Source organism: Aedes aegypti, chromosome 2 (genome assembly GCF_002204515.2).
Source record: "Aedes aegypti strain LVP_AGWG chromosome 2, AaegL5.0 Primary Assembly, whole genome shotgun sequence".
Classification (NCBI taxonomy): Eukaryota; Metazoa; Arthropoda; class Insecta; order Diptera; family Culicidae; genus Aedes; species Aedes aegypti.
The window spans coordinates 175,665,153-175,692,927 of record NC_035108.1 but is presented as its reverse complement, the minus strand read 5'-3'; the positions used below and the strand labels follow the sequence as shown (position 1 = coordinate 175,692,927).

Sequence of the window (27,775 nt, the reverse complement as noted above, 5' to 3'; positions counted from 1 at the left end):
TTAGCTTTAAAGCGAAGTAAGCACTTCAACAGAAAAGTAATCGCCTATCTCGATGCGTGCGGAGAATTTCTTGCAAGAAATGGCCAGGAAAAGCATTTTTCTTTGATCGCAGTACGCAGTTGAAAAGAAATGTCATTTCAAATGGAGCTCACTGTAGAAAATTTCTTGACCATTTCTTCCGCAGAAATTTTCACTTTTCTTGAGCTGAACAGCATACTTAGCTTAAGTTGTGGCTTCGATTCATCTTCACCTAAAATGAATTTCTTTCCCCAGAACGTAATTTTTCAACGCGATCTGAAAATTGCTTGCAACACTGGTTCCCCAAAAACAAAGAGCTGTCAGCTTAGCAGCTGTCGGTGTCGCGCGCGGTTGTCATCCGTGTGAATCCGTTTCCAAACGCGCGTTGCCACAAATCGGTGTAGTTTTCGAAATAAGTGAATTTATTGGTAAAATAGCAGTGAAAATCCGCTGAAAACCATCCAAAATGGATCAATACGTTCCGGTGCAGTATCGGGAGGTGCCGATGAGACAGCTTTTTTCGAATGCAAGTAGCTGGAGGGAAATAAACGTTAGCACCGGTAAGTGTTTTGGCTTGCATCAGTGAAAGAGCAGACGTCCCGAACAGGATGGTGCTGTAAAATGGAAATACATGTTGGCTTTTGTTCCAGGCGGAATCCATAATATGCTGCAGGATGTCAAGACGTCGGAACAGTGCGGAGGATATTGTTTCGCCGAACGGGAGGACTTCCGTTCTAATCGGTTCATATATTGGTACGTATTTAGTTAGAATTAGGGTGTCCCAGAAAAAAAAAAATGTTCGAAGTCGTGATGCTATTTCTATTTTTTTTACCTTTTTCCATTTCGTTTTCGTATTTCCGATGTAAAAACGTGTTTTTACGGCATAACATCTCTTTTAGGCGAACGTGTCGCGATTCGATCTTTCTGAGCGAAGTCAGCATGAATCTGAATCTGACCAAGAACAATTTGAAAATCGGATTCGACGAGAGCCCCATATTGTCGGTGGATATCAGCGGCAACCAGATGCAGGTTTTCATACTAATCGTAACGGTGACCAGTGTGCATCGGATTGTCCTCCGGCATCCCAAGGTAAGCAGCGTGAACCCGGATGGGACGCCGGAATCGATTTTGGCCAATATCAGTCGGGAGCAGATTTGCGACGCTTCGTCGTTCTACGTTATTAGTAATGATATCGGTAAGTGAAATGGGGAGCGGGTCATTTGTTAGAAGGTTACTTGGCCTAAAGGACATTTGACATAATGGTAATTTGGCATAATTTCGAACCATGTGAAAAGTAAGGATCATTTGGCATAATAGACATTTGCCATAATTTTGTTGGAAAGTAATGAACATTTCGCGTAATTTATTAATAAGTAAAAGAAGAGATTCTTTTGGTATAACTGCTCATTGGCTCGTCCCCACTGGGACAGATCCAGAAGGATTGGTAGTAGGTCTTTTTTTAGAAACTTGGTCTCTTTTTAATGCAAATCTCCATTTCCAATGGATGGTCTCTAAAATCTTTATTTCAACTGGAAAAATCAGAGACTCTTACGCGAGTATTCTCCAGGAATACTTTACATATTCCTCAAAGGAATATTTACAGATTCCTCAAAGAAAAGCTTTAGCAGGATACAGCATGGAAAGGAAAGGTCATGACATACATGAGGTTGGCAAGGTTGAGCATGGACGAGAACTACTTTGAATTTTGATGAAACTTCTGCACGCAGACGAAAGGAACCCCAATGGGAAATCCTAGCTTTTTCTGTTTTTGTGCGAGCTATTTAGGGTGAATCTTGAGGAAAATTTAACGAAACAAGAGGTATTTCCGGACAAATGCTGGAGAAACCTTTGATGCAGAGTAGCGGTTAGAGCAGTGGATAAAAGAAAACACGTCCCGTAGGTGACAACTACTGAATGATGGTTTATTATATCCTAAATGTATAGCAGTGTGGTAACAAATGCAGTGTACGTGTTAGTGTGTGTGAGGTACATCGAGTGTAAATCACTCCTCAACGGTGGCAAATCGATATTTCGGATGGCTCCTTGATGCCGATGGCATTTCTGTGCCGCTCTAGCTTGATTCGTTCCAACGGCTTCGTCATGAGGTCCGCCTCCATGCGCTCTGTTGGCATGAAGCGAAGTTCGATGACTCTCTGCTGCTGGAGGTCCTTGGTGTAGGCGTACTTCGTATCAATTTGCTTAGGTTTATGGACAAAAGGTTGAAAGACAAAAGGTCGAAAGACAAAAGGTCGAAAGGACAAAAGGTCGAACGACAAAAGATCGGAAGGACAAAAGGTCGAAATCGATTTGCATGGTGGGAAATTTTTCCTTTAAAAAAAGATTTTCGACCTTTTGTCCCTTCTTTTTTGTTCTTCGACCTTTTGTCCTTTCGACCTTTTGTCTTTCGACCTTTTGTCTTTCGACCTTTTGTCATAGATTCATGTGCTTAGAACACCGTTGGCGCCTTGGCGCTCTGACCCGACGATCTTTATGTATGATTGATTGTCTTCCCAGATGATGATCGGATTGCTTGAGGTCGTTGTGCAACTTCCGGTACCATATGAGCTGTTAAGTACAGAGCGACACACGACTGCTTTCGTGTTCCCCAGTCGACGAGACCGCCACCAGACTTCAGAAGAAACCCGGAATGTGACTTCCGGTCGCTTTCATCTCCGGCCCAGTCGATATCCATGAAGCATTCCAATTCGCCGGATTCGATGCCCAGGTGCAAACGATGATTCTTCGTGGCCTTGAGGTATCGGAGAATTTTCTTAGCTTCCGTCCAATCTCGATTGACACCCAGATGTCCGGCCGTGTGTTTACCGCAACGTAGAGCAAACTCCCTACCAAACTACGGTACGAGGCGTTTGTAGGTAGTTCCGTCTCTTCCTTTTGCTTGACGTAAGCGGTGTCGATTGGTACCTTGGATGGCTTGGCTTCGTCGTGTCTGAATCGCCGTATCAACCTGTCGATGTAGCTGGCCTGGTCAAGTGTGTAGTGATCACCAGCTTTTTCGACGCGTATTTTCAAAAACTGCTTGAGGTCACCGAAACAGGAAAGCTTGAATTTGTCTTGCAGCTGCCGACGAATCTAGTCGAACTCGGCCTCGGAGTTGCAGACGACGAGTAAGTGGTCGACGTACATCAGGATGTATCTCAGCTTCCCGTTGAGATTTCGGATGTACAAGCACGTGTCACTGTCCGCAGGCTTGAATCCCATGGCCTTCAATACTTCGTCGATCTTCCTGTTCCAAGCTCGAGCGGACTGTTTGAGTCCATCGTTTCAGGCGGCATACCATGCCATCCTTTTGTTCGAAGCCGGGAGGTTGCTTAATGTGCACCTCCTCCTCCTCCAAATCAGCGTGTAGGTACGCGCTTTTTATGTCCAAGTGCTTGACTAACTTGTGTTGGTGGCTGGTGAGTACGAGGATGGTCCGCAGGGTCGTTTGACGCACGACCGGGACGAAAACCTCGTCGTAGTCTTGGCCGAACTTCTGGGAAAAACCCTGTGCGAAGTATCGCCTTGCGCCGTACTACCTGTCCGGACTCGTCGTCCTTCTTGTAGGTCCATTTGCATCCTACCGGTTTCCGTCCAGGGGGTAGAGGGACGAGCTCCCAAATACCGGTTTCCTGAAAGGCTTCTATCTACTCTTGCATCGCTGCCTGTCAAACCGCTGTTTCAGGACCTTCGACCGCGTCGGAGTAACTTGTTCATCGGTTCATCGCTGACGTGTTTCGTAACGCCGGTGATGTCACATAACCGTTGAGGTGGCAAACCTTTCGTTAGACGCGCTGACCTTCTCGGTTCGCCGGAGTGCGGGGACTCCGTGTCGCTGAATCCGACAAAATCGGTGTCTGTTTGAGGCGTATCTTCAATCGCTGTATTGTAGCCTTCAGTTTGGGGCCGTGCTTCGATCTCGATCTGGGGTTGAGCATGCACCGCACCATTTCCACAGAGCGGATTGCCTTCGGTTTCCGACCGAAAGGTGTTTTGATGTAGGCGACGTACTCCTCTATTTTCGTAGCGACCTCGGATTTCTCTTTTAGTTGGTAGAGGACGCAAAATCGACTCATCGATAACGGTCATGAAATACCGATAACCGCTGACCGACGGTACTTCAACCGGACCGCAAACGTCCGTATGCACCAGGTCCATTGGTGCATTCGACTTGGATTGCGACTCACTATAGAAAGGGGTACGTGGTGTCTTATCTTGCAAACAGCATTCACATTTCTCGTCGATGCTGCACCGGTGGATTGTCAGACCATCCACCAGTTGGGCCTTCAGCAAGTAGTCGATCGCTTTCGGGTCCCGGTGGCCGAATCTGCGATGCCAAACATGCTGGCAATCCTTATTGTGGTGGCCGCCTGCCACCATCACCATGTTTTCAGGTTGCTTGATTTGGTAGAGACCTTGCTTCAAACGTGCCACGGCAACGGTGGCGTCCCCACGGAGAATTCGACATCCTGCTGAGTCTAAAACAACTGTTGCTTACTTTTGGGAAGAGTGCTGGAACGGAAAGCAGGTTCATCGAAAGGATGGGAACATAGAGCGCAAAGCTGATGTCAATTTCACGGTGATTTCCATGCTCGTCGACACATTCAACGACACAGCAATCTTCGTCGTGCACCTTCGTTTGTTTTCCGTCCGCCAGTTTGACGAACTTAGCAGCATTTTCCAGCCTTTTTCCTGCTGTTTCGGTTGCCTTTCCGAATCACGGGCACTTGATCGGATTCTTCTTCTTGATGCTGCCATGGCCGACCCGCAACGCCGAGCTTGATTCAGCACCTTGTCGTTTTGCTGCCTCGTCGGGGAGCTACCAGCTCCAGTGTTTGGTCATCATCTGACCGGCTGAGAGAATGTGCAAGTTAAGGATCAAAGGTCGGTTCTTCAACTTCAGCATAATAAACGTGCATAGCCCTCACTCCGGAAGCAGTGATGATGATAAAGACGCTTTTTACGCGCAGCTCGAACGCGAGAACGACAGCTGTTCAAGCTACGACATAGGAGATCTAAACGCGCAGGTTGGCCAGGAGGAGGAGTTCAGACCAACTATTGGACAGTTCAGCGCTCATTGGCTGACTAAAGAAAACGCTCTTCGACTAATTGATTTCGACGTTTCGAAGAATATGGTCATTCGAAGCACCTACTTCCAGCTCTGCCTTCCATACCGATGCACCTGGAGGGCATCACAGCAGAAAGAATCAAAAATCGACCACGTTCTGATTGATGGACGGCACTTCTCCGACATTATCGACGTCAGGACATATCGTGGCGCTAACATTGACTCTGACCACTATCTGGTGATGGTTAAACTGCGCCCAAAACTTTCCGTCGTTAACTACGTACGGTACCGACGGCCGCCTCGATATGACATAGAGCGGCTTAAGCAAGAGACTCGGCAGAACGTTGAACGCTATAGACGAAAACGGCAACAGCATACCCGCCTCTTTCGATAGAAAAAACGCCGCCTGGAGGAGACGGAATGCGAGGACATGAAACAGCGGTGCTGGTCTCAAGAAACACGTAAGTTCTATCAGAAGCTCAACGCATCCCGCAACGGCTTTGTGCCACGAGCCGAGATGTGCAGGGATAAGGATGGGAGCATTTTGACGGACGAGCGTGAGGAGATCGAAAGGTGGAATCAACACACCTGAATAGCGTTGAGAGGGCAGGTCCAAACAACGGAGTAAATGCCTTCGTCAGTACTGCGAACGATGAAAACCAACCAGCCCACACTTTGGGGGAGGTTAAGGATGCCATTCACCAGCTCAAGAAAAATAAAGCTGCTGGTAAGGATGGTATCGGAGTTGATCTCATGAAGATGGGCCCGGAGAGACTGGCCTTTTGGTTGTACCGGCTGATAGGCACAATCTGGGAAACAGAACAGCTACCGGAGGAGCGGAAGGAAGGGGTATTATGCCCCATCTAGAAAAAAAAGGCAACAACTTCCGAGCGATCACCATCCTTAACAAAGCCTACAAAGTGTTATCCTAGATCATTTTCCGTCATCTGTCACCTATATGGGAAGTTATCAAGCCGGCTTGGTTGACGGCAGATCAACAACGGACCAAATCTATACTGTACGGCAAATCCAAAAATGTCTCAACGCATCACCTTTTCATCGATTTCAAGGCGGCATGCGACAGTATCGACTGTGTAGAGCTATGGAAAATAATGGACGAGAACAGTTTTCCTGGGAAGCTCACAAGACTATTAAGAACAACGATGGAAGGTATGCAAATTTCAGGCAAATATCCAGTTCTTTTGAATCCCGCCGACAGGGTGATGGACTTTCGTGCCTGTTGATCAATATCGCGCTAGAAGGTGTTATGCGGAGACCCGGCTTAACAACCGGAGTACTATTTTAATGAGATCCAATCAATTTGTTTGCTTCGCGGATGATATGGACATTGTGCAACCCTTCAAAGATGGTGTTCGCTTCGGATCCGGTTGGTACAATAAGAAGTGGAGCGCAGCGAGCTATGTGAGCGGATTAAGTGCACAGCGATTTGGTGAGCGTGGATTGAAGTCGAGGATGGAGAGATGCGGCTACGAACCAAGTATTGTGGCGTGAAATTGTTGATTCAGTGTTATCTGTCTAGATGTTAACTAAATAAATAAAATGAATCCTCGGTATCAGTGTTGACCAGACTCATTTCCCAGAAATTCGAATTGTGAAGCCATGAACTGTTATAACTGTGCGTTGTATTCCTGAGATGGAGGGGGAGGTGGTTGGGCTTGAGTGTTGCACATGGGATCCGACAGTTTCGATCTCGGTGGGCCGCAATTCAAGTTTCGGTGAAATGATTCGCACTCACTCACTCACTCATTTCATTTCACCGAAACTTGAATTGTGGCTCTCTGAGATCAAAATTGATGTGCAGTACTCAAGCTTAACCATCTGCTTTTCTATCTTAGGAGGATAGAACATGGTTGTAGTAGTTCGTGGCTTCGTAGTTCGGAAAATGTTATTTTCGGGGAAATGAGTCTGAACATCACTGCTCGGTATATTTGGCAACATGAAGTCTGTCATAAAGAACTGCCACTGAAGACTATTCTTGCAATTTCTTGAACTAACACATGGCGTTCGGGAGATGGACATTCTGGTTAGTGACATTCGGGAAAAAGTGATTTGCCGGGACCACTAGTGCTATATGGATCTCATTTTTCAAACATTTCGAAATTATTCCCAAATGATCGTTATGCCAAATGACCAAGACCCGTGTATATATAGGATATAAGCTAATCTAATTGAAATGTTTAACCCGCCTGGATTCATCTATCACACAATCCAAACATTTTTTTTCCAGGTCAGTGCTTGCCAGCTAACGCCGCTGCCTATCGCGTCGAATACGATACTGGGGATAGCGAAGCTTTTTTCGCCGTTTCTACAGTATCTGCCTTGTTTCTGTTCCAAATGGGACACCATGGAGGCGTAAAAATGACCGAGCTGAAGCACAATCAGCTGATCTCGAGATTCTTCTCCAATCTCACGGACGGATGGAGGTTGGCTATTGCTGTTTTGCATAGACTGTGTTATTTGTATGTATAACTGATTGTACAATTTTAGGAGGAAAAATGCCAACGCTCCCGATCAGATCGTCTCGCTCATGTTCGATCAGTTGAACGGCCAATCCGTCTTGTATGCTTTCTATCGGAACAATGTGGCCAGGATTTGGTCCACCAGCGGATCCTGTGTTGGTGCAGAGTGTTTTCTTAAAAATTACGATCAGAAACAAGAAGGATGTAGGTTTTTTTTTTGTTCGATAAATATAACGTTTACATGTACTAATTATGTTCTACCTCTTCTCTAGCCCAAACTAACATGGTACGGAAATCGGACAACCTCATAGGCGTGTTTCTGGCGTACTCGGACTGCTCGGAATTCATTATCCTCCGGCCTACGTCAGACGATTCGGGCAACGTGTCCTTTGTGAAAGAAACTGCCATTCTAGCACCGAATTACGATCTGATCGACTTCAAACTGTCTAACCAGAGCATTTGGGCGCTGTGGTGTAATGCAGAAGGTATTTATTCATTTATTCAATTCAGCTTTGTAGACTACGGCTTACAAACTTATCGGTTTGTTCCTTAATACTTAGGTTTAACCAATAATTACGCAATAATAATAACAAGTGGCCCTGATTTGATTTAGAGGTCCATATTTGGCAAAATGTTACCGATAAAGATTATTCGAAAATAAGTTCCATTTTCGTCGCGTAAATTAGCGTAGGGATGTGAAAGTTAAATTTTGATAGAATTTCAAAAAGTTAATTCGCCGTGCATGCTTTGAAACTTCATAGAATTTTATCCAATAACTGGTGACCCATTTTCAGGCGAAATGCAAGTGCTCACCTATTCGCTAAGCAGTGAAATCGACAGTTTTTGGCTGCCAATCCCGTTGGAGAGTATGGATGATAAATACACTGCCAAGTTGGAGAAAGGAACCGATTTGAAACATGTCTACTGTAGTCGCATTTTCCATTCCGGCCGATTCCACAACAACGTTATTGCCAAGACTCTTTCGGTAGGTATTGAATGATCAGTATTTTTTCCGTTTATCAATGTTTAACTCCTTTTTAGATGTTTAATCGAAGTTTCACCTACTCGGGAGCGACCATTTCCACAGCAGCGCTGAAGCGCCATGTTTGTAGCTACATCGACGGAGAATTGCAAAACGAACGCAAGCTGCAAAACATTACAGACGAAGAGTTCATAGACCTATCTTCGAATCTGTGGGAAAAGTTCTACATGTGCTGCTCGCAGTACAACTTCGAAGCTTGCCAACCGATCGGTATGCTCATTCTCGATCGCATGGATGCGTTCTGCTTGATTCGGAAGAAGTTTATCTCGTTCTTCCGGCCGTGTGACGAACTGGAGGTTGCATTCCTGTCAGAGAACTATCCGGGCAGTGTGGCCAGTGGAGGGTCTGGCAAATCGTTGCAACAGGACGTAGCCGTGCTTATTCGAGTGTTGAAACAAATCGATAAGTTTGTTCCGGAGGACGATAAGCTGGAAATCGAATCGTGTTTATTCCAGCTGCGTTCGACCAAGGACGTAATGGAGGCCATCGCTGCGTCCCAATGCTTTGGAAATCAGGTCGGTATTTATTCTAAATGTCATTTCACTAGGTACATATTTTAAATCAGTGCAGCATCATGTCATTCAGGGGTGTTTTCTCTATCTTCGGTCTAGAGCAGGGGTTTTCAGCCTTTTTTGCTCGCGGAGCACTTTTTGAAATAAATGTTTTTCATCAACACTCCCTTTGAAATCACGCTTAAATCGATCTTGTAATTTCCACGAAAATTGTTTGGTAAGATGTATGTTGGTCAATCTTCAATAAATTTTGATTTTTTGGCAGCGTCTATTTATTACTTGACGCTAAAATTTACAATCCCCTCCTCCATCCTTCACGCTTTTTGTAGAAAAAAAAATGTATGAGTCATAACGAACTAGCATACCCTCTCCCGCTTACCAGTGTCGCGTAATTTGCGGACGACGCCTTTTGAAATTTTGATTTAAAATTAAAAATTTGTTTTATTTGATTGAGCAAGCTTTTTTATTTCAAGCTTAAACTGTGACAATTAAGTATCTAAATGGAACCTTATTCAGTTTATCGCTAACAGGGTGTCTACTCATTTACAGAAATAAAATTCCCTGAGATTTCCAGGTTTTCCAGGTTAAAAAAAATCTCCAAAATACATAAATGATTGACGAATAGTTCATTTTACATGACTAAACATTTATTTAAAAAAAAAGTAATTCAAGGCACTTACACAAGAACTTCCACAAAAAAACAATTATTCTCATCAAATGATCTGAAGGTGCCTTTATAATCATCAAAATCAGATATTAAGAAACTTAATAAACTTAAGGAAAAAAAACCTTTCCCTTAAAATGGGATTCTGAATTATGAACATCAGCGATGCATCCACAAAATTTTTCCAGAGGACGTTTTGTATTTTTTCCAAAATGTTATCTTGGGGAAATCTGGTCTGCTAGCATTTGGTCGTCTTGGAAATAGAATTTTAAATACCTCTTGCCTAATAAAAAAAAAAACAAACATTAACCAAAAAGCGACCATACATGAATTATGGATACAAAAAGAAACCCAACATGAACAACCTTATCAGATTTTAATTTCTTATTTGGACATTCCTCTAAGTATGATTTTAGGACTTATTGGGAGTCCTTTGACATTACGACAAGTATTACTGCTTGTTTTACTGTGCATTTCTTTCACATCTTACTCCAACGATCTCTGTAGGAGTTTGTTTTGTAATTTTTCAAGAAGTTTCTAAGAAATTGCACCAAGAATTTAGTTTTGGAAACCTTCAGCAACTCAATCTGGAGTTTTTCTGAGGATAACCATAGAAACTACTTCGGAGAATCAATCCATCAGGAATCTCTCCAAAACCGTTGGAGATATTTTCAAAGGAAGTCCCATGTTCTCAAGAAATATATCCATTAATTTTTCCATTGATTTCCTTAGGACTTTCTCCAACATTCCCGTTTAGAGCATCTTCAAAATTCAAAATTCATTCAGGAATTTCTGTTATTTTTTTGTATTTTCCAAAGAAATCTAAAAACAATGTAATCATTCTTCCAGAAATTTCTCCAGGGAAATGTCAAGGATTTGTTTCAGATTTTTAGGAGGAAATTTTGAGAAACATCCGCGTGAAGTTTCCAAAGAAAATTTTTGTGTAAGTTCTAAGTATGCCTTGATGAATTCCTACGAGGATCTCTGAAAAAAAACTGTATTCTTGATACAACTCTTCCTTGATTTTCTTGATAAAATGCTAATAACTGAAAAAAATATCGATTCTCTGAATAATGTCCTACAAGACTTTATGAAGGAATTCTGAGAGACTCCCTGTAGAAATTTAAGTATGAATAATTTGAGAAATTCCTGTGAGAATGGCCGTAGTAATAACTAAAGTGGAACCTTGAATTAAGTTTTGAAGAATCCATGGAGTTCGGAAATATTATTTGAAAACAGTATTAGACAAATGTTTGAACTACAGCAATAATAATTTGATGAAATGCTGGAGAAATTCTGAGAGAAATTTCTAGAGGAACTTAATAAGAAATTCTAGGTCAATTTTTTGAAGAATTCTTGGAAAATTTCATAAAAGATTTCATCAAATAATTCCTAAAGGAATTTTCGGAGCAATTTTTGAAAATAATCGTTGCTATTTTTTTTATAGAATACATATGAAAAATGAAAAATTGGCGTATTATCATACAATATCGAAACTATGGATAAACCTTTGTGGAAGAACTTCTTCAGAATATGGGGTAAATCGCATAGAAGTAACAACTACAAAAATCGGTGAATGGATCAGTGGAAAAACATCTGAAGGAAATCCTGGGATAATCACGGTCATTCTTTTTTCAGAGTGATCTATGTGAAAATCACTGGAGGTAAAATTTACAATTTTCTTGACAAAACTTGTGAAGGAATTAATTTGAGCATCCCTTGTAAAATTGCTGGTAGCATCCCTGGAGAAGTTCATAAAGATATTCCAGAAAGAATCACTAGAATACCTGAAGCATACCTTGGAATTTCCTCCAGAACTAGTGAAATAGTCGAAAAACATTTTTGTAAACAAATTTCGAATGTTTTCAACCAAGTATCATATGCTCATGCACGACACCCAATCGTACTTGTCTTTACCATTTTTTAATCATTTTAATTTTTATTTTTTTAATATCCTAATTTTAATAATTAATAAAAAGTTTTTCATCCTAATCAAAACATCTCTAGTAGCGTCGGGGACGGACCTGGTGTAGTGGTTAGAACACTCGCCTCTCACGCCGAGGACCTGGGATCGAATCCCATCCCCGACATAGTCACTTATGACGTAAAAAGTTATAGTGACGACTTCCTTCGGAAGGGAAGTAAAGCCGTTGGTCCCGAGATGAACTAGCCTAGGGCTAAAAATCTCGTTAATAAAGTCAAATCTAGTAGCGTCTTGACAGTGGCGCAGTCGAAAATGTTTATGACATTAAAAGGACATATTCTACCTTGTATTATTGAATCAAAATAATTTCCCTGATTGTGGCCGAAATTCCCTGAGAATTCCAGGTTTTTCCAGGTTTAATAAAATTCCCTGATGACTCCAGAGGTTTTCCAGGTTTTTCCAGGTAGTAGACACCCTGGCTAAATATTTCAAAATTTGTGCCTTCTTTTTTAAATTCGAAAAATTGAGCAAGTTTCTGCAGCAAAATATAATTTTTTTAAACTTTTATTAGTCTGCTTCAGTGGATTAATCCCAAGTCCCTAATTTAAGTATCTCGACAAAATATGCACACCCTGAAATTTTCTAAATATTCTATCAGTGAAAATAGATTTTTTTAGAATTGTTTTCCATAGAGTAAAGTGGGGCAAAAGTTCGAGTGAGGTAAGAGTTTCTTTTTAAGATTTCTAACTTAATTCAAAACAAATCTCATAAATGTCATGGTGGTTCGAATGCTTTTCAAGTAAGAGACTTTCAATCCAAATATCATTAGAATCGATTGAGATTTGGAAAAAAGTTATGGCTATTTGTTGTTTTTCGACGTGAATATTGTAATTTTTGATCAAACTTTCGTTGCATAGAACCAATTGAAGATAAAATCTTTTTCAATATTTTATGTAAGGGCGTTTCAAGGCCTATCATAAGGTTGCTTTGAGGTGTATTAGTTTTTGCATAAATGCTTGAAAACAATTTATGGCCCATAGTGGGGCAAAAGTTCGAATCAGCGGGGCAAAAGTTCGACCCATGTATAAAATCACGGAAAAATTTGCAAATTGCCTAAAATCCACATATTATCTTCAAATTTAGTTAAATTTGTCTGATCGGGTGAAATTTGTCACCAAAATTTTACATTTCCACTTAGTTTTGCGAAAAACTGCTATTTTTAAGTATATTACAATTAACACGGTTTTGGGTAATTTTTTGATGAAAATTTAGTGTGTATTTTTCGTCAAACTTAAGTTTACGGCTGGTGTAAAGTATGCCTGTCATAAAAGGATCGATATTTTGTGTTTTAGCCAGCGAACTTTTGCCCCACACTAGATTCGAACTCTTGCCCCACTGGTGGGGCAAAAGTTCGAATAAGACAATCAATTTTGAAACTGTTATAACTAAAAATGGGTAAATATTTTGACACAAGTTGGTTTAGCAAAATTATAGCCAATATGTTGAAGGTTCACTGTATGGTATTTGTTTTGTTTTAACTGCTATTGTTTTCCTGGAAACTTTGATTATACCACTAAGGTCGATCTTTTGCCCCACCTTACTCTACTGAACTCAAGAAAATCCATTTTTTCAACGAAAACTGTCCTATACAAAATGTTCGCCGATAGAATATTTACCTTCCAATTACATAATCTTATCCCAAATACTAGACGTTTTCGTAAAAACAACCGAGGTACATTACAGTTCGATAATGATCGAACACCGTGTGTAGAAAATTCGTAAGAGCTCGTCGAAAACATCCTATGGTGTAAAAAACAGTGGTCTTTGATGAAAATTAAGTCGAATGATCGTAACCGACGAATTACTAATCTAAGGGGAAGGACCTGGTGTAGTGGTTAGAACACACGCCTCTCCCGCCGAGGACCTGGGATCGAATCCCATCCCCGAGATAGTCACTGAAAATTTATTTATTTATTTATTTATTTATTTGACATCGAGCATTTTGTAGACCATTCCAAATTACATTGTGTTCTTAATATCTATGTGTTTATATATTATAAATTTGTTGAGTATACTCGATTCATAATACATTCCTCAGTTACTATTGTTTTGTATATCAAAAAAGTATTTTTTTCAGTTTTGTTCGAGACATGTTAACATCAATCATTTCACAATGCTGATTATATATAGTCATCAGCTGATTCAACGGACTAAATTTAGCGTAGTTCGTGCGATGATGACCTACTGTGAACAAGTAACGATTGCGCAAGTGACGAGATGGAGTATAAAAATTCAGTTTCGAAGTATATCAGCAGAATCAATGCGCTGTGAAACAATATCGTTAACAAAAGAAATCATAGCATAATCACGACGCAGTGATTTCATATTGATAAACATGCATCGTGATTCATATGATGGTCGAGAAGTACTGACCAGCCTAATTATGTAGTGCGTATAATAAAAACTGCTTTTTTATCGATTATATACGTTCTTCATGTTTTTTTTTGTGTAAGGTGACCAAACAATACTACAATATTCTAATATTGATCTTACATATGCAACATAAAGTATTTTCAGTAACGACTTCCTTCTAAATGTGTATTCTTGAAAATTTTAGGTATAGCTGGGATTTCTATAATTGAAAGCGTATTTTAAAACAAAAAGTTGAGACATTGGTACAAATTTTCAAAACTTTCGCGGAGCACGATATGAAAACCACTGGTCTAGAGCGATACTTTTTAGTTGGTCCAAATGTTTGGGGTTTCCGATCTGGCATTTTCAGCGTCGTTTTTCAAATCGTTGTTGTGTAATCCGTAAAAGGCCCTTTTCGTGACCAGAAAACACCGAAAACTTTCCGGTCTGCTTCTTTCAACGTCGCGGGAAACGTCGTTGTCACATGTCACAAGTGTTCCAAGGTAAACAAAATTCTTCAACAACTTCAAACACATCCCCATCAAACACTACTTCAGCACCTACACCACCAAACCTGACTCTATCTCTACCTGCAACCATGTACTTCGTTTTGGTATAATTAATTGTCAGGCCTATCCTCGCTGTCTCCCTCTTCAGAGGCACGAAGGCCTCTTCCACTGACTTGCGATCGATTCCAATTAGGTCTATATCGTCCGCAAAACCAAGGAGCATGTGCGACCTTGTGATAATAGTGCCATTTCTCTGCACGCCAGATCTCCTAATAGTACCCTCGAGTGCAATGTTCAACAGTAAATTCGAAAGTGCGTCTCCCTGCTTCAACCCGTCTAACGTCACGAACGAGGTTGACAGCCGTCCGAATACTTGATTTCGAATCATCCAGCGTAGCACGTATCAGTCTAAATTAGTTTCGCCGGAAAACCATGTTCAGACATCATCTGCCACAGCTCATTTATTTTCACTGAGTTGTACGCCGCCTTGAAGTCAATAAACAGATGATGAGTCTGCAAGTTAAATTCCCGCAATTTATCTAGGATCATTCGCAAGCTAAACATCTGGTCCGTTGTAGAACGGCCCTCACGAAAATTAGCTTGGTATTTGCTGACGAAGGACTCCTCGTGCGGTCTTCAGCAGTACTCCTTGTACGCCGAATTCAGCAGGGTAATTCCTCTGAAATTGGCACACTCCAGTATGTGCCCTTTCTTGTAGATTGGGCGTATGAGGCCATCCAATCAGCCGGTGGGCAATTCTTCGTTCTCCCATACCTTCAGAAGTATTCGGTGGATCGACTGGTAAAGCTGCTCACTTCCGTGCTTGAGAAGCTCTACCGGGATCTCGTCCTTCCCCGCAGCCTTAGTTCTTCAGCTCGCTGATAGCCTTTTTAACCTCTCCGATGGGTCCACAGCTTGATCGTCATCATCAATGTTCATGCCTGTTCCTCGCTACATTTCCATTTTCACCGTTCAACAATTGCTCCTTCCACCTGGTAGCCACCGCGATTTTATCGGTCAGCAAATTCCCTTCTCGATCATTGCACATGGCGGGCACTGGTACGGTATTGTGCCGCGCACCATTGACCGTTGCATAGAATCTCCGCATATCATTCCGGTTCATGCTTTCTTGAGCGTCAGCTACCACACTTTCTTCGTGCTGCCTTTTCTTTCTGCGGTGGATTCGCTTTGCTTCGGCTCTCGCTGCCCTGTACCGCTCTCTGTTCTGTCGGGTACCGGCCACAAGCATACGGCTTCTGGCGGCATTCTTCATGTCTGTCACCCTCTGGCACTCTTCATCGAACCAGCCGTTTCTTCTTCGTCGTTGACCAGTGCCGATCACTTTCCGCGCCGTTGTTGTCACAGCTTCGTGGATAGGGTCTCACAGGCTGTCGACGTCTCCATCAACGTTGATTCTTCCCAACTGCTCGTCTAGTTGCTGACGGTATTGCGCAGCTACCCCATCAGTCGACAAGCGTTGTATATTGAAGCGCAGCGTTCTGTTTGTTGTGGAACTCGTGACGCTGGATAACCGCGCCCGAATTTTAGCTACAACGAGATAATGATCTGAGTCGATATTAGGGCCTCGAATGGTCCTGACATCCATGATATCTGAGAAATGTCGTTCATCAACCAGCACGTGGTCTATTTGGGAGCAGGCATTGTCACTCGGGTGTCGCCAGCTGTGTTTGCGGATATTCTTCGTGCGAAGTAGGTACTGCTGATTGCCATCTCTCTAGCAGCAGCGAAGGTTACTAGCCGCAGGCCATTATCACTGGTAACGGAATGAAGGTTTTCCGTTCCAATGACGGGTCGGAAGAAATCTTCTTTCCCGATCTGCGCATTTGCGTCGCTTTGACGTCTTGTTTTGGGCACTCGCCGTAGGTCTTATCCAGGCTCTCATAGAACTCATCCTTCATGTCATCGGGCTTATCGTTCGTTGGCGCATACATACTGAACAGGCTGTAGTTGAAGAATTTGCCCTTCATTCTCAACACACAGATTCGGTCGCTTACCGGTTTCCACCGAATAATTCGCTTCATCTGCTTCCCAATCCCTATTAAGCGAACTCCACGTTCTGCTCTGTCGTCATCGCTGTAGTAGATGTGGTACTTGAATGAAGTGTTGGTGATGGGTCCACCGCTCGGAATTCACGTTCTCCGGTTCTCGGCCAGCGTATTTCCTGGATAGCTGCCACGTTCACGCTGACACTCCGCAGTTCACGAGCCAGGAGCCCAACACGCGCGGGTTCATTCATAGTTCTCACGTTCCAAGATCCAACTTTTCAATCGTTGTCCTTTATTCGTTGCCGGGTATGTTGCCGTAAAATCAATCCGTTTGCTCTACTTTTGCCTTTCTTGGTTGGTGAAGAGTCTTCGATAGGCCACCTAATCAGGGTTACGCTACCTACATTGTGCTAGAGGGGCTGCTTTCTCGGCGCTGACACGATACAACATTGTCCGTTTGTTCGTTACATGATGAGCACGGTCATAGCCATCACAACCATCCCAATATCCGAGATACATATGTCTGACTTTGAAGGACATTTTCAATTCTCCAGCTTTAAGAAGGATGTGTCCAAGGCAGCTCTCAACTGATGAAAAATGCGTAAATCTTATAGCTAGAGTATAAGATTTTTTTTGTTCACGGAAATCCCGGCCAAGACCCTCTACTTACTTCACACTTATAAAATATCATGTAAAATTAAGTTCATTAAGATGCACATAAAAGAAGCGAAACAATTGACGCTTTTTTACGTCCGTTCTTTAAATTACATGACGCAGAAGAACCAAAAAAAAAAGATACACGCCATCAAATAAAAAGTAAGACGAAAGACTTACTTTTACATCATGACGTGTAATCTCTCTAGAGGTTCTGTTGCCACATTTATGTTCAATATATGATGCGCAATAGCATTGGCAAAACCGTACTAATATTTCCAATTATGAAACACATATTTGAAAACACTGTAGTGGAGCTGAGGCCCTACGAAATTCTAGCCAATATTCAATATTTCAAAAGCCCATTTTTTTACATTTACTGGCTTCGGGAATAACAAGTTCACTATTTCTCTGTTAGAAATTTCGTTTCACAAATATGTTCACTACAGCATCTTGGAAAGCCTTCAGTGTCACACAAACCGAAATGCAGAGAAAAAACTTCATACCTATTTTAGTTTTTCTCGGCCAACTTAATCGCCTGCGTCCTACTCCAACCACTCGCACACTAGTAGGGAAAAGACATCTGAACAATGTTTTTCTGTAAAATGCACTCGAATAATGATATTTTTTCGATAATTAACAATTGTTTGGAAAGTAAAACACACGAGAACGTCCTACCGCGGCCATGCTTGAAAACAAACTTGACGATTCGTATGACGCCACTAACAAAGTAGATAATCACGTAAATTCACGTTTGGTGCACTTAAATTTAAGTGCTACCATTTACTTTTATAGTTTGAGTTACCTGAATTTATGGCGCTGCAGTTAATTTCTTATGATGATGTAAAAATAGGTTATAAGTTATTAAGATTTCCTAATACGTCAATTGAAACGTGGAATTCAGTCATTTCTGGGTTCAAGTCACATAATATTAAATAAAAATAAATTTTACGTCACCTGTAAATCTCATTATTTTTAAGAGTGTTCTTCAAATGGATAGGGCGATTACAATGACTTCCATGTGGCCTCAATGTTGAAAAAGCATTGTCATTCAGCCAACATTATGTTATGGCATTCTTAGAATTGTCACCACCATCCAACGTTGCACGTTATCTGCCTAATTAGTTTCGCTGGAAAACCATGTTCAGATATTATCACTGCTAACTTCAATGAATCGGTACTGTATTACTCCATCCGTTAACATGAAACTGAAGTGCATCGGTATGTTTTATATGTTGACCATGATCATAGCTATCTCAACAAACCACCATTATCAGAGCTTTGCTGCCATACTCGCATAACAGTCCATTTATAAGGAAACCCATAGAAATGGACTGTTATGCGAGTATGGGCAGTTTGGAAGTTTGCACTAGTTTTCAATAGTTTTAAGTTTATTTGGATATGCTACTATAGTGAGCAGTCATGCAATGGCAACATTTTTATTTTTGTCATCTCTTTGCAAATTTTCAGTGCAACCTTACATCGGTATTCAATCGATTGAAGATTACCGAAAGCCATGGCCGTCGTATTGCAGAAACTTAAACTGGACTACGAGCCTTCAGCGGAATCTAGCTGTGAGTACAACCATTAAAACAATTCCAAGCTTCTCAACACCACTTCTAATAAACATCTTCCTTACCATCCCAAGTCATTTCTTTCTCCAAACAACTTCCCTTCGGAGGGTTGCTCGGCGTGCAGCTGCTCACGGAGACCGTTCGCCAGATGATCCAGCTGCGCTACATGGTGGTGCGCAATCTGATTGTGCTGCAGCACTTGCTGCTGAACAACTTCGCCCTCAATTGCAACGCCATGGAAATCATTCGCTCCAAGTGCATTCCGGACAGTGAAGTTTTCCTGCAGTCGTACTACGTCATGAACTGGATTGCAGAGTCGACGGTGGACTATGCGGCCGTTAGAAGGTACCTTTAAAGTCGGATATATCATAAACTTGCACGGTTCAAACTTCTTTTTTTGCAGCAAATCTCTGGAAAGCGACGTCTCGTTGGTAATCGGTTATGAGGAGGCGTATGCGTTCGAATACATATCCCTGTTGCATCTGTTTGTGGCCACACGGGGATTGAAAACCTGCATGGCATCCGAAGAGGGTCAACGCATCGCGTCCAGTTCCGAGTGGTTCTCAGTATTGCTGGATATCTCCAACGGTTTATTGCGGCTTATGTGAGTTCATAGAACAGTAGGAAGGGTTCACGTTTTAATGAACATTATGTTTCAGATGGCCAGTGGCAGGGGATTTTACGTTTGGACAATGGCTAATGCAGGGAGAAATGCACACCTTCATTGAGGAATACGTTCGTTTGCTCAACTCTTGGTGTGAATGGAACAACTGTTCACGTTAGTTATTCTGAGTTCTCTCATAAAAAACTGTTTCACTGAAAATGTTCATTTGCAGGTAATTTCATCCTGGCCAAATCGTACCTGATGAACGGAGAGAATGCGAAAGCTCTGGACCTGTTCCCCCAATCCGCGAAGGGAATCCTCAAGGAACCGTATCTCATAAACTTCACCAAACCTTCCGATTCGTCATCGGTACCGCCCGACGAGATGCTCAGCATATTCTACCTGAAGGTCATTCGTCTGTTTGAACATTATGGCGCGTACGACTGCATCAACGTTTTGGCGCAGATTGCAATCGGCACGTCTGTTCACAGCAAGCAACAGGCCATGTTCCAAAGTATCGACTTCAGCAGCCACATGGAGTTGGGCCACTACGAGGAAGCGTACCATTCGTTGGTGTACAATTGCGAGATCACGAGGAAGAAGGATTGCTTGCGGCAACTGGTGTGGCGGCTGTTCCAAGCGAAAAAATTCAACGTGTTGGTGGACCTGCCATATTATGGCTTGGAGGCCGATTTCCAGAACATTATGGAAATGCACGCCCGTTCGGTGGAAATTTCGGAAAATAGTCACTATGATTTCCTGTATTCGTACCACATTCTGCAGGGAAATATGCGGAAAGGTGAGTTTTGAGTTTGGATATGTTTTATAACTAAAAAGCGTATACCTACTATTATTGTATGATGGCTTCGTGGCCGTGCGGTGAATGTCGTCAGGCACTTAAGCGCATCGTGTCATGGGTGTGGGTTCGATTCCCGCTTCAGCCATTGAAACTTTTCGTCAGGAATGTTTCTCGGCTGTGCCACTGGAGCATGCTTGTCCGTTGTCTAGTGTTAAGTTACAGTCTGTGCAGCTAAATGGCTGAAGACGGTGTCCGTGTCTTTTAAAGAAATGGGGCAAACCAACCAGCAGGGAGAATCTAATCTTTGGGATGTCACACTATTTCATTTCATATTAGTTTGAAGTATCATCGGTGACGCCGAAGACTTTCTCGAATGCCCCAGTCATCTGATATTTATTTATGAGGTGTTTTTTGCTATATGTTCTGGTTTAGACAACATTGTTGATAATTGACTATTAACTAATGAAAAACCTAATCCAACTAGCCATCGTTCTTTTGGATCCAACTAGCCATCATTCTTTATGTGTTCAGAACAAAAACCTGATGCAGAAAATCTACGCCAATGAAGCGATACTTTACTGCTCAACAGTTAGGCACCGAAAACATCGTCCATTGTGAAACTACCAAGCATGGAACCAATTTGTCGGAATCTTACAGCGCTAACATTTACCTTTTCGGCTGCCTTTCCCCAGCTGCAGGATAATCTCTGCACTATTGCTTAGCAAGAATGGCATTGGCAACGAAACTAACAAATCGTCGGCATTGAAGAGTAGCGGATGCAGTAGAGGCAGATAAGCAGGATGAGAATTATCAACCGTAATGACCCTGACATCCTACACTATCTCGTCTATCAATATCAGCATGGTCACCAATCCCATGGAACGACTAGCACTGCGTATCTTAATCTACAGCTAAAACCTCGATAGTGTTTGTCTGCAAAAGTAAAGGTGTAAAGGCCATTGAAACAGTTTAGATGGCAATGTCCGAAAAATGAAGTCAAGGAGCTCAATAATAATAACATCATTTGCCTAGACTTCAAAATAGAAGAGAAAGTGATGAAGAGGAGTTAAATGAAGGGGTGAATGGGTGAACTGAAGGCGAAGAGGACTCAAGTAATTTCACAAATAGTTTAGCTGAATGCCGCTCTTTTAGAAACAATTTGTAGAACAAGTTCCCTGCGGTGTCTCGGTGTTCATTTGGGCGAATCCGCCAAAGGCTGATCAGTACCAGTATAGATAGGACCACAGCACGCACTCTGGGGCAGCAGGGATGTAAGTTCAGGGGTCTCACGGACACCTCGGACCTCTGCGAGTCGGGGAATTGTTCAGGATGTGGTGAGGTTACTAAGGGAAAAGTGACCTACGCGGCCGTCATTCAGAGCGGAAAAGCTGGAACGAGCCAAGCTCCGCGATCTAGAGGACATGACAACAAAGGAGAATCCAACACCAAGCCTAAGACCAAGAAAGACAAGAAAATGGAGCCACGGGATAACCCGAACCAGGCGGTGCATTCACAGGGACCACGGGCGCAAGGCAACAGCAACCCGTGGATACGAGTCGGAAAAAAAGAAAGAAAGGAGAAAAGCGAAAACGGAGCCCAAGGAGAATGCTAAACCGAAAACAGCGAATCGTAGGAACTAAGGCGAGGCCCTCGTTATCAAAACGGAGGAAGCGAAATACGCCGAGATTCTGAAGGCGATGCAAAGCACGGAGAAGTTAACGTCATCAGGACTAGGATTGGTGAAATGATCCTAGTCTTAAAGAAGAACGCCAAGCAAAAGGGTGCAGTCTATAAGTAACTGGCACAAGAAGTACTTGGCGACGAGGTTGATATAAGATCACTGACTGCTGAAGCGACTCTCAAGTGTAAGAATCTGGATGAGGTCACCGAAGACATCCAGGTAAGATGTGCAGAAAATGCGGCACCGAAGGCCACAGGGCAAGCGATTGTAAGCAAATCGCTAAGTGTCTAATATGTGTCGACAGAGCAGCCAACGGACACTTAGCGGGTGGACCCAAATGTCCAAGCACAAGCAGAGTATCAAAGCAGCCAAAACGAAAGTAACACAGTTAAATTTAAACCACTGTGATGCAGCCCAGCAGCTCCTTTGGCGGTCAGTCTCTGAAACCAAGACCGACGTGGTGTTACTATCAGACCCATACCGCATACCAGCCAACAACGGGAACTGGGTGGCGGATAAATCTAAACAGCTAGCAGCAATAGGGACGTCAGGATGATACACAATCAAAGAAGTAGTCTCTATATTAAATGACGGTTTTGCGATAGCGAAAAACAACGGCGTGTTCTATTGTAGTTATTACGCGCCCCAAGGTGGTCGATTGTGGAATTTTCCCAAATAGTCGACAGGATAATAGCCGAACTAGCTAATCGGCAGCAAGCAGCGATAGCTGGTGACTTTAATGCATGGGCAGTGGAGTGGAAGAGCGTTGGAATCCCTGGCCGCATTAAATGTAGCTGGCAAATATAGGTACAGTGAGTACCTTCCGCAGAAATGGTGCAAAATCGATTATTGACGTCACGTTTTGCAGTCCTATCCTAACCTTTTAGGTACCATGAACTGGCGCGTTGATGACGGTTATTTTCAGCGATCATCAATATATTCCCTATAGTATAATACCAGCGGGCGGAGAGCAGCGCGATGTAACTCGACCCAAGCCCGAGATTGAAAAACAGCGCGTTTCAACGGCGAAGTATTCGCTGAAGCTCTGAGGCGCGAACGAAACACTCTGGATAAAACGGTGAAGAGCTAGTTGCTGTGACATCACGAGCGAGTAATGCATCCAAGCCGGGAAAAGCCTCTTCCGGAGAGGACTGATCGCTGGTTTACTGATGGTGCGAATCGTATCTTCGAGCAATCTGCCTTCGGGCTAGACGAAGATTGCAACACGCATGCAAAGAAGCACAAACAAAAGAACGCGGTACAGCCCATGGCCCCCAGCGCCGTATGCGGCAGATAAAGGAGAATAAGTGGCGAGGGTGACGAACGAAGAGCTGGGAGAGAAGTCATTAAATCATTCCCATCAAATAAGGCACCAGGACCCGATGGTATCCCGAATGTTGCCTTAAAAGCGGCAGTGAATGCGGATCCGGTCATCTTCAGAACCACGATGCAACGCTGCATCGATGAAACAATCTTCCCGGATGTATGGAAACAATAGAAATTGGTGCTACTACCAAAGGCGGGGAAACCACCAGGTGACCCGTCGGCGTATAGACCTAGATACAACGGGCAAGTTATTGGAGAGGTTGATATTCAACTAACTAGTACCGTATACGGAAGGTGCGGACTGTCTGTTCAACAATCAGTTTGGATCCGGGAAAGGTAAATCTACTCTAGACGCTTTTCAGTCGATCGTTCGGACAGCTAAGGTGGCAATCGAGCATAAAAGAAACGGCATCCGTTACTGCGCGATTGTCACTCAGGATGTGAAGCGCAAGCTGAGGGGCAATAGCCCACGCACGAGTTACTTCTTTTGAGAATCCAGTTCCGTTAACATCCGTAGTGTTCTCTTAATCGTCGGAAAAGTTTTAGATTTATACCAAAATGTGATCTTTGGAGTTCACTGCTTAAGTATAATCCGAACTAAAGCTAAGTATGCGGTTTCGCTCAAGAAAAGTAAAGAAATTCCTTGACTGAGTGATCAAGAGTCGGATTGCAGAGTAAGGACCCCTATAACATTGTTTAAATTTGCTTGGAGAAGTAGCCTGACGAAGCTATCTCTGTGATTGGGCATTAAGTAATTCTCGCTGAGACCGGCCCACTATTTACACTTGGTCTTTCGAAATGTTTGAACTTATGCTCATTCGAAAGCTCCTGTCGAGTAACTAAAGGAACTGCATTCGGTTGGTCAAATTGATTGACTCCTCGGTAGTTATTATCAAAAACAGTTCGACAACCCCTCGATTTTTGACAATTCTTGCCTCACTCAAACTGCCATAACTCGAACATTTCTTCAACAACCCCTTCACAATAACATTGTTCTAGAAAGAGAAACATAGGAGCTTCATTTGCAAAAGTAAAAATATTTGTCGGCCATATTTAATTTGGCCGCCAAGTTAGATTTATCGAAAAAAAAAAAACCGAATTTCCATCGTTTTCGCATCCACCGATTCCAAAAGTTTTTTCATCACTGTAAAGCTGAGTTGGTTTTACACATTTAAAACATTTTGAAAGACCATCTGGCTACTTACCGAAGTAAGACCGTAGAAGGTACGATGAAAAAAGATTCTGAGACCAAGGATAACTGTTTTTGCCTGTTCTTTGAACACCTCCATGCAGAGCATGGGCTGGTTTACGCTGGGTCCGCAGAGGTGCGTTATCTCCACAATCTTTAAGTTATGTTCTCATGAGTATGTTTGCAGATGCCCTTTTGTGGAAAAACACTGTATATATTTCTTTAATTAGCGGTTGGTAAATATCTTGCAATGTTTTTTTTGTTCTTACAGCTGCCCTGATTGCATACGAAAAAGCAATGCGATGTCACCTAGAGTGCAACTCGTTGGTATTCTTGAAGATGCGCTGCGAAGCATTGCTCAAGTGTATCAACGCTCTCAATCTGGTGGTTCCTGAGTACGCTTGGATTGCAAAGCCATCTATTTTCAAGGAAAGCAAATCGCAAGAAGAGTCGGTAAGCCGATCAAACTTAGAATTAAATCATTTTACTCGTATCTTATGTGCCACATTGATTTCAGACTCCACAGATCGAGGTGATTAGTCTGCAGGACGTTCGTAAGGAACTGATGGTAACCGAAGCAGTATTGGAAATCTCCAAACATTTGGATGATTATCGGGCGGTTCTCGACGTGGACACCAACGAACTGATTATCATTCTGGCCAACTCTAAACTGTATTCGACGGCTTTCAAATTGGCCCACGCACTGGACAAAAGCGTTTTGCCGGTGTACGAAAGTTTGGCGACGTCCGTGTGTTATGTGCAGTCTACAGGAATCCGCCGACAATTGGGATTGGTTACATAAGAACAATTTAGCAGGTGATTATAATGTGGTTTTTCTAATGCATGTTTTATTGTTGATTTTTTTTGTTGACTTTTTCTAGATTCAGTTATCAGCCAAGACAGCACGGATACCGCATGGAAATTTTTGCAGCATTGCTTATCGAATGAAACTAAGGACCAAGAAGCGTGTCACGTCATGGCTATGAATCAGATCATTTCGAAAAATGCTTTTCCACCGCAGTGGCTAACCGACTGGTGTATGGTAAGTCGTTTTTTTTTTTTTAATTAAAGACAAATATCCTCTCTAAGATTCGATTTTGCCCCTTTCAGAACAAGACGCCAACAAAGCTTCTGCAGCTCTACATCAACTACGGTCGCTTAGAGGAAGCTTTCGACATTGCCGTGAAGTTGATCCAAGCGCAGCTGATAAGGCCGCAGTTCGATTACGGCGTTGCATTTCAATCGATTCCTACTCCCGGTCACATTGATTGATCGGCTTCAATATGAGCTTAGCAAGGAGGTTAAATTTCAAGAGGTATGGCAGTGATATTTGATATACAAGTACAATTGTTTAATGTACTATTTCCCATTTTTATTACAGAAAACCAATCTGCTGGGTCAACTTATCGGTTGCATAGCGAAGTAGGTAACTAATCTAATGTTTATAGCATACGAAAGTAATTTTCTTTAAAAATGTATTTCAATTTCCTCAACTTGAAGTCCATTTCATTGAATCTAGTTTGAAGAAATCCTCGGCATGAAACCAACCCAAGAAGATTGTATCCATAGTCTTATGCCAATCGAATGATTGAAGGTTTATGATATGGAGATTCGAAAAGAAATTTTTACTGCATTCAACATCTCTAGGTTTTGTCTTTTTCATACGATTTTCAACTTTAATGAACAAGTCAAATCTGTCAATGTAGCAAACAAAAAAAAATTGTCGGGCTTTGTCGTATTTTTGCCGTTTGTGTGATTTAGATTTCGTTAAGACACAGTTGTATCTAAAAATCTGAATTTACAATAGTGATAAAAACTTCATCTAGTGCTTAAGATAGCACAGCAATAATTCATACACGAAATTTGTACGGCTTGTGCAGTAATAATTGAATTTTTCTCAAGTATTAACTGTCCTATTCTGTTCTTAGCTAGATTTGGATATTCATTCAATCGGTTCCTCAGCGCACCGCCACTCTATCACTTTTTTTTGTTTATAATGTATAACACGACCAAATAAAGAGAATCACAATTTTTTTAACAAATAAATATTGTTATATTTTTGTATTTTTCCTTGGGGCATTTTGAATGCTGCTTGTAAAAATTTTGTTTGATAAAATAACCTTTTACATTGAAATTTTTGATTTCAGAAAATCAATTCTTATCTAGTGTTTTGTTGGAACTTAAGGTAAACATGCATCGAAGCCAAGCCTCAAACTTTCAAGAGCAAAAATCTAGAGAACAGGACAAGCATTCTCGCTGAAAATTTGATCGATTGGTCACCACCAATTCAGTGACCAGTGAATTAAATTTTCAGCACAAACGGTTGTCTGGTTCTCTAGATTTCTTCTCTTGAAAATTCGAGGTACCTTAACTAGAAATGAATACTTGTTTTTAATTATGAATCGTGGTTTACGGCTAACCAGCCGAGTGGAATTTTAACAACTACCGAAAAGCTAAACATTACATATAATTTGCAATTGGATTAGATGGACAAATTGATGTGAAGATTTGCGAAAAAATTACACGTCTTCTCAGTGAGAATCGAACTCACGACTCCCCGATCTCTAGTTGGGGCGCGTTAACCACTACGCCATGAGAGGACTCATGAACGTAGAAGTTAACCTGAATTCGATTTCTACAATCTACAATCTACATGATAGAGACACAGAAGGAAGTGTGCCAATAAGGTGTCGGCCAGGGTAGACGCGTCACGCGAAGCGACGCGAAAATTGCCTGGGAAGGAATAACAATTATTAATAATGAAATGTCAAACTCCCTGGCCGACACCTAACAGGGGAATTACCTTGCTGAATTCGGCGTACAACACTCTACAGACTCACCATCTGTTTATTGATTTCAAGGCGGCGTACGACTCAGTGAAAAGAAATGAACTGTGGCAGATAATTGGTTTTATTCTACGACTGGCGTGAGGTGAGAATTGTCAGTGTCGTATAGCGAGGTGATAACTCTCGACTCGCCATGTAAATTAAATGGAGAGTCACATCACTCGAGTCGAGTATTGTCACCTCGCTATACGAGACCAACAATTCTCACCTCACGCCAGACGTAGAATGAACCCAAATGTCTGAACATGATTTTCCGGCAAAACCAATTGATAGCAAACTAATTGATACGAGCTACACTGGATGATTCGAAATCAAGTGTTCGGATCGCAGACGAGGTGTCAACCTCTTTCGCACTTTCGAATTTACTGTTCAACATTGCACTCGGCGTTGCTTAGGAGATTTGCCGTGCAGAGAAACAGGACTATCATCACACGATCGCTCCTTGGCTTTGCGCACGATATCGACCTTAT

The 27,775-nt window shown here is 42.3% G+C and overlaps 1 protein-coding gene across 2 annotated transcripts; it reads left to right on the top strand.

The window, feature by feature from the left end:
• The first annotated feature begins 360 nt into the window (after positions 1-360).
• LOC5574342 (nuclear pore complex protein Nup160 homolog) lies at positions 361-25,958 on the top strand. Of its 2 annotated transcripts, XR_002500183.1 has the most exons (11): positions 8,982-9,120; positions 18,757-18,860; positions 18,935-19,205; positions 19,264-19,464; positions 19,520-19,638; positions 19,697-20,263; positions 24,731-24,912; positions 24,977-25,275; positions 25,341-25,501; positions 25,570-25,774; positions 25,841-25,958. XR_002500183.1 is itself a non-coding variant. In XM_021843218.1 (10 exons), the coding sequence occupies exons 1-9, from the start codon at positions 485-487 to the stop codon at positions 18,826-18,828; spliced, it is 1,857 nt and encodes a 618-aa protein (XP_021698910.1). In that variant the 5' UTR covers positions 361-484; the 3' UTR covers positions 18,829-18,860; positions 18,935-19,074. The 2 variants fall into 2 exon arrangements, 1 of the variants encoding a protein (XP_021698910.1); XM_021843218.1 differs by lacking the exons at positions 19,264-19,464; positions 19,520-19,638; positions 19,697-20,263; ... (3 more) ...; positions 25,570-25,774; positions 25,841-25,958 and adding exons at positions 361-578; positions 669-771; positions 918-1,213; ... (2 more) ...; positions 7,836-8,048; positions 8,358-8,548 and having other exon boundaries at positions 8,605-9,120; positions 18,935-19,074.
• The last annotated feature ends 1,817 nt before the right edge of the window (positions 25,959-27,775 follow it).